Source organism: Ostrinia nubilalis, chromosome 16, assembly GCF_963855985.1.
Source record: "Ostrinia nubilalis chromosome 16, ilOstNubi1.1, whole genome shotgun sequence".
In the NCBI taxonomy this organism is placed as follows: domain Eukaryota; kingdom Metazoa; phylum Arthropoda; class Insecta; order Lepidoptera; family Crambidae; genus Ostrinia; species Ostrinia nubilalis.
In genome coordinates, this window is record NC_087103.1 from 8,233,793 (window position 1) to 8,241,380 (window position 7,588).

General features: G+C 47.9%; 1 protein-coding gene across 1 annotated transcript; it reads right to left on the bottom strand.

Annotated features, from left to right (window-relative positions):
• Positions 1 to 4,389: 4,389 nt before the first annotated feature.
• On the bottom strand, positions 4,390 to 6,291 carry LOC135079476 (uncharacterized). The gene is made up of 2 exons (XM_063974134.1): positions 4,764 to 6,291; positions 4,390 to 4,523 (listed from the first exon to the last, which is right to left on the bottom strand). Exon 1 carries the CDS (start codon positions 6,289 to 6,291, stop codon positions 4,792 to 4,794), a length of 1,500 nt encoding a protein of 499 aa, XP_063830204.1. The 3' UTR covers positions 4,390 to 4,523; positions 4,764 to 4,791.
• Positions 6,292 to 7,588: the final 1,297 nt, after the last annotated feature.

Here is a 7,588-nt window from a genome sequence, read left to right on the forward strand (position 1 = left end):
CTAATCATTAGGGCTCTAAAATATAAGACTGAGTTATAAACAAACACATTCAAAATTGTTAACGGATTCGGAGAACAGATCCAAAAAGGTAATTCAACTTTACTGCAGGATTCTACGGGACAAAGCATACCGTTTTACTATTAGTTCGAGAACGTGCAAAAATGCATTTTGTCGTTCCACACAACGTTAACGTGAAAAGATATTTCTATCCATTCCAGGAAGATTTAAAAGATCTACCAAAGAAAAATCAAGATTTTCTGATAGCTTATCAAAATCGAAATTTTTGAATGGTAATAGAGATGATGACGAAAAATCTCTTAAATTCCTTCAACGATAATTTGGCTCTACGAAAATTGCTTCGGGCATTTTTCGACCATCCACTTTTTGAAATATAAATGACAATCTAAATGGTTTTTCGGCCTTTGAAGTGTTCTGAAAAATAATAGGCTCTATTACCATTACAAAGGGTTTGGAAATACAGTTAATTTTTTAACAAAAATCTATTCGTGGATATAAAATCAAGTTAGGATTTGTCTACTAATTTTGTAATGCGATACTCAATGAATGGATTAGCAAGCTGAAGTGGCAATGGGCAGGGCAAATAGTACGCAGAACTGACGGCCGATGATGGGGCAGCAAGGTTCTGGAGTGGAGGCCACGTACCGGAAAAAGCAGCGTGGGATGTCCAGTCCACCCACAAGGTGGTCCGTTGACCTGAAAAAGGTAGCAGGAAGGCGCTGGATGCAGGCCGCTACCAACCGTGCGATGTGGAAGTCATTGAGGGAGGCTTATGTTCAGCAGTATACGTCCTGTGGCTGAAATGATGACGATGATGACTCAGTGTCTCCAAATTACACGATTAATTAATTTATAGCCACGATAGCCGAACGGTGAAGGGGTCGGAGTGGCCGACTCGAGATCCGAGGAACGCGGGTTTGAATCCCACCGCCGCTCGACTATTGTGGTGAGCCCACTCGTAACACAAGCTTATTTAGCTTACCATGAGAGGCTAACGGGACTATTAGTAATTTGTGCAATCAGAAATTCGCCAAAGATTTAATCAGAGTTATCTTATCTTATCTTATTTTAGGGCCGCGCATGGGCGCAGTGCACGTCGACCCATTGGGATCCTTTGTGCTTCCCTATACCTTTATCCCCCCTCATCCACAAAGATCCTATCCATATAGTGGATCAAGTGCTTGGGTGAGAAGGACCTATATTCTTCTGGCGTCGGATAAGCCGACCCCAGGAGACCCATTCTAGTTCTAGCTAGCGCGTCACATTCGCAGAGTAGGTGTTTCATGGACTCCGCATGTTCTCCACATGCTCGACAGCTGTCATCCGTAGTTAGGCCCATTTTGTGGAGCATGTGGTTTGTAGTGTAGTGTCCTGTTAGCGCACCCGTGATCACTCGGGCTTGCCTTCTGTTTCCATTGAGTATGAGCTTTTCCCATGATCTTGTGTTTCCAACTAGGAATAGTTTGGAGTGGCTCATGCCGTTCGAGCTTTCCCATTCAGCTCTGTGCTTCCTGGATGTATATTGCCCCATGGCCATGTGTACAGTGCTTATAGATAAGGGCACTATCGGCTCTGGCCCAATAGGTGCCGCCTCTGACCCTTGTCTCGCTAGACTGTCGGCTCTCTCATTGCCTTCGATTCCAGTATGTCCAGGTACCCACATGAGGGTCACCCTGTTGTGCCTTCCAAGTTTATTCAGTGCCAAGATTGCCTCCAAAACGAGTCTGGATCCAACCCTCACTGAGGCAATGGCTTTGAGTGCTGCCTGACTGTCACTTAATATGTAAATGTCACGCTTTTTATGCGCCTGTTCTATATTCCTTACTGCGCACATGATTATAGCATAGGTTTCAGCTTGAAACACTGTTGCAAACCTCCCTAAGCTTTCACTGTGCTCAGATTGTTTGGAGTAGACGCCCGCTCCTGTTCCTGAGTTCATCTTGGAGCCATCAGTATACCAGATCAGGCTGTCTTGTTGACGTTTTGGTCCTCTTTTCCAGTCTTCCCTTGTTGGTATAGACACTTTAAAATCCTTGCTAAACATGTACCTAGGCTGCATTGTATCACAACCCATGTCCATTATTGCATCTAATTGAGGATCGCTCCCCATCCTTGTGTGCTTGGTGCAAGGTTTGGATGTACTCCAAAGTCCCGCCCCCTTCAGTCTGTGCAGCGCCTTCCTTGCATCTACTTCTAGCGCCAAGTGCAGTGGGGGCAATCCCAGAATAATTTCCAATGCTGCAGTTGGCGTAGTTCTAAACGCACTCGTTATTGCTAGGCATGCAGTTCTTTGCAATTTGCCCAGTGCCGTTCTGCACGTCTGTAACCTAATTCTAGGCCACCAGACAATGCTGCCATAAAGTATTATTGGTCTCACCATAGTTATATAGATCCACCTCATCACTCTGGGACTAAGTCCCCATGCCTTCCCGTATGCACCACGACACATTCCCAGCACTCTCATAGCCTTAGCTATGACCGTATCTTGGTGTTTACGCCATGTAAGTTCCTTATCTAGGATTACCCCTAGATATTTCACTTCATTGGTCCAGGTTATTTGCTTACCATAAAGGTAGAGATGTCCTAGCCCTGTTGTATTTCTCATTTTTGTAAATGCAATAGCATTCGTTTTTCCCGGATTCACCGAGAGGTGGTTTTTGTCACACCACTCTTCCAGTGTGTTGAGGGCTCTTTGCATGATGTCTGTCACAATAGTTGGGAACTTGCCCCTTACCATAATTACCAAATCATCTGCATATCCAACCGTGTAGAGTGGTCCTTTGTTTAGTTTCACAAGTAGTGAGTCCACGACCAGGCTCCATAGCAAGGGTGAGAGTACCCCCCCTTGCGGGCAGCCCTTGACAGTCCTTACACTCATGCACTCTCCTTGCAGTTCTGATTGAATAATCCTGCCTTTAAGCATACAGTCTATCCACCGGCATAGAGGTAGTGGTACCCCGTGGTCAGAAGCAGCAGCTCCTATAGAGCAGAAGGTAGTGCGGTCAAATGCCCCCTCTATGTCGACAAATGTCCCAACAGTAACCTCCCTACTCTCAAGAGCCGCCTCCGCCCTGCCGGTTACATAGTGTAGCGCAGTTTCTGTAGATTTCCCTGCCTGGTATGCACATTGAAGCTCATGTAGAGGAAATCTTTTTAGTGGTCCTTGTCTTATGTACTTATCTACAAGTTTTTCAAGCGATTTGAGAAGAAAAGATTGTAGACTTATTGGCCTATATGCCTTAGGGTCGTTGTAATCCGGTCTACCTGGTTTAGGTATAAAGATCACTTTGACTTCTCTCCATACCTTAGGTATGTATCCAAATGCTATGCAGGCCTTGTATAACCTGCATAGATGAGGAGTCAGAATGGAGATTCCTTGCTGCAAGAGAATTGGGTAGATCGAATCTGGGCCTGGTGCCTTGTATGGTTCAAAGCTCCCGATTGCCCATCTCACCTTAGTCTCATCCACTACTCTCTTAGCCGTAACCCAGTCGAGCTTGTTTGTTTTTCTATTTTGTTCCTCCACGCTGATTGGATCTTGATCATCGTTTAGGACCTGTGATTCAGGAAAGTGCGTTGCTATCATTGTTTTCAACGTATCTTTGCCTGCTTCCGTATATCCCCCCCTCTCACTCCATACTGTAGTGAGTGGGTTCGCTTTGGTTGTTGACATGGCCTTTGTTAGTCTCATGCCCTCGGGAACTGAGTTGATCATCTCACAATGATCCCTCCATGCCTTCCTCTTTGCCTTTCGCACCGCTTTGCTATACTCCGTCAGTGCTCTTCTATACTCTGTAAAGTCATTCCTAGCTCTTGCTATATTGAATGCCTTTCTTGTCTCCCTTCGTAAGAGGGCTATTTCCTTGGTCCACCATGGAAGTTTCTTCGATCCCGCCTCACGTTCCGGGCAGTTATCCCTCCAGGCAGTCTTCAAGGCATTGGTAATTCGATCAGCGTCAAACTCTATTTCAAGCACAGAGTTGAGTTTGCATTTTGGTTCACTAAGTTCCGTCCTTAGGTCCCGTTTGAAGTCTTCCCAATCAGTGTTCCTGGGATTCCTTCTTTTAATTGCGTCTTTTCTTATAGGAGCATTATACTTAAAGCATATATAGTTATGGTCAGACAATGATATCTCGTCCGAAACATACCAGTTAGTGATTTTCCGGACTGCCTTCTTACATGCAAGCGTCAGGTCAATCACCTCTGCCCTCCGGGCATTGAAGAATGTAGGTTTGTTACCCTTGTTAATAATATGTGTTTCAGAACTCACCAGAAAATCCAGTAACCTCTCTCCTCTGGCGTTGTTGTTTGAGCTGCCCCACACAACATGATGAGCATTCGCATCGCAGCCAATGATGGTTTCTAGATCTTCTTGGTTGCCGTGTTGTATCAGATCCTGCATTTGCCTTGACACAGGATCTGCCTTTTCATATGGGAGATATGCCGATGCCACTATCACTCCTCGCAAATCCCCCTCCCTTTGGATCTTCACTGCTGTGAGATCCCTGTAAGAAAACCTGGATAGAGGAATCGCACTTATCCCATTTCTGACATAAATGCAAGTCCTTGTATCATTAGTAGAACAATTATATATTAATATTCCACCTGTGCCGCCGAGTCCTTTCACCTCACCTTTGTACAGGTAGGGCTCTTGGATTAAGGCGATATCATATCTTTTGACCTTGAGCTCTCGTGCCATGATGGCAGTCGCCGCTTTGCAGTGATGCAGATTAATTTGAACGCACCTTAAACCCCCGAAGAGAGCTGCAGACGTCAAATTCTGTCCCCGAGCTCGGTCTCCTCATCCGCGGAGATATCATACTCCAGCGGCGAGGACCGTCCCAGGTCCAGGTCAGCTATGGCCTCCAGCGAGCCTATGGATGCGGGAGACAGAGCGGCAGCAGGTTCATCTACCACCAGCTTCTCCCCCGCACCCCCAGTCCCTCCGGATAGCCCTTCACTCGCACTAGGTCCCGCTATTGGTTCCAAGGCCTGCTCCTCTGTCCGCGGGCAGTCTTCCGGGACCGCCACCGCATCCCCACGCTGTTCAGCCGTCACACTGGCACTGACCGGTTCATCCCCACGCCTTACATCGTACTCGAGAAGCTTGAAGATGCTCCGGTCAATCCCAGTGTTCAGGATGTACTGGCGGTCTTTGATGTACGCCGCAGAGGCCTCGTCCATCAGGACGATTCTCCTGACCGTCATCCCCTCTACAGTGGAGCCAACAATGCTCCAGTTCGAGGTCTTCAGGCTCGGATGCAACCTCTGCAGCAACCTCATGACCCGCCCTGTGTCCTGCCTCGTGACGTTCCTGGATTTCCAGGCCATCTTCACCGGCTTTGGGAGGTTCTTAGCATCCACCACCCTAAGCTCCACACCATTGACGGCAGTGCCATCAAGTGTGCGAAGCCACTTCATTGAGCTCTCCCCCTCACACCTGAAGAGAATCGCTCCTGACTTCAGGTTTCCCATGCTGACGACGGGGATGGGATCCGGCGTGATCTCCAGTTTATCAAAAATGATACCCTGAAGCGCCAGATACTCCTCCTCGCCTAGCCAGGTCCCTGGAAAGTCCTTAGCGGTGATCGCCATCTTATAGATGTTCAGAGCCGCGGCATAGGACTGAGTTTCCTCAGTCTTAGCACGCTTGGCGCTGACCAACACTTGGCTCTCTCCGCTGATCTCCCTCGCCCTTTTAATCCGGTCTGCCGTTGAGGTGGCGTCCTCAGCCTGTTGCCTCCGCAACTCAGCCTTCACCCTCCTCTGGCATCCCGACCGCTTTTTGCGCCTCCTTCTCCCCTGCAGATCGCCGCCCTCCGCTGCATTAAGCGCAGTGCCACTGGTGTTACCCTGCGGCCCTAGCGCCTCACGCACATCAGGCAGTCGCTGCTCGGGTGGTGCACTGTATGGAGCCACACTGCCAGAGCCGCCCCCCTGGTTCAGGCCGCCCTCGCTTCGCACAACGAGACCCCGTGGGTTCTCAGCGCTCCGCTTAGGTGCCCGCCCCATGTGGGGAGCATTCCCCGACGGTGCCACCCCACTCCCTGCACCTGGTGCGCCCTCCACTTCACCTTTCGGTGCCTTTATCCCTTTCGGGACCTTTGGCCCTCCCAATTTGGTCTGGCCCCTGCTGCCTCCTGCAGCTCCTCCAACACGCAATTGCTTGCCCCCCCCAGAATACGTAGGGCAGCCTGAGCGATGCTCAGGGAGGGATTCTCCAGCCTTGCTGGTACCCTCCTGGGGTAAATCAATTTTTGCCTTTGCGCTCATGTTGGTTATTGGGGATATTTTTGAAACCCGTGATGCCTCCCCTAGCACCACTGCCACACTTTTTGCTCAGATTTTCCATCGCATGGCTTGTGGTAGCCGGTTGTGGTTATACCGCCACTGTTCGGTTGGGTCCTTTCTGTGTCCATCCAAGGCCGCCCGCGCCTCCTCAACCTCTGGTTGGTTAATGGTTATACCGCCATTGATTCGGTAGCTTAGGACTTTTGTTTCAGCAGCGGTCCCTATAAAAGTTCGCTGCTATGACTCATCTATCATCAGGTTACAGCGCTTTTTCTTGGGGGTATACCACGCCATTGGCTCCCCAGCACCCTTCAAGATGAGCTGCCCGATTTCTGCATCCCGGTGGCATCAGGCCTGCCCCCTGAGAATGGACCCTCAGGGTGTGACCTAGGTGCAGGAGGTCATTCTACCATCTACCATCGTCTTTTTGATGATAGACACGCAAGGACATGACCTCGACATCCCGGCGGTACTCCGACAGAAGGTTTCCGTTACGTCTATTTCATAAGGAATTAGACCAATAGCAGGGCGGCAACCACGTGCAGGACAATCCTTCAGTCTTGCCTTGAGGATCTTCACGACCGTTGCGCTCTCCCTCAAGACCATTCGCCTCCTCACCCGCAGTGATGCGGATAAGGAAGGCCAGCATCTATACTAGACAAGCAGCAAAGCAGAAGCAAAGTGCAAGTTAGGCAACGCAACTATTAAAGCATAGACAGTGACCCGCCCCAAAGATAATCAGAGTTACGTTTAAAGCTTGACTGATGAGGCCGGCTCCGTCGCACGTTAATTAATATCTACTGCGCTTGATTTTAATTATTCTAATTACGGGTAGAGATTATAATTTAATTAAGATCCCTTTAAAAGCGTGTACATTAAAATTAATGAACGGAATGAGGGGAAATACGATAGTTTTTGTAGTTTTGATTAGAGGTTACCTTTAAAATTGAAGAACGTATATTATGGTGTAACTGTTTCGTCATCATATTATGTATTTCTAATATTTCTAATATTTTGCAACAAATACTGACTAGAGACTGCTTTATTTATGACTTTTATAGTACAAATTACACTAACCTTAAACGGTCCGTTCGGTGTACTGAATTTTAGTCAGAATAACAAATTCAATTTAGCCAAATCTTGACTATAGTAACTACAGATATTTATCGCGAGTCAGAGTAAAAAATGGGCCCAATGTAGACTATATTTCTTAGAGATTAAGGATCACCTAAAGAACTCGAATACTTGAAAGGCTCATTCACATTCAAATTTCGTTCAC

What these genes read in the sequence shown, in the direction of transcription:
- LOC135079476 (XM_063974134.1), bottom strand. Translation starts at nt 6,291, where the DNA reads ATGAGCGCAAAGGCAAAAATTGATTTACCCCAGGAGGGTACCAGCAAG.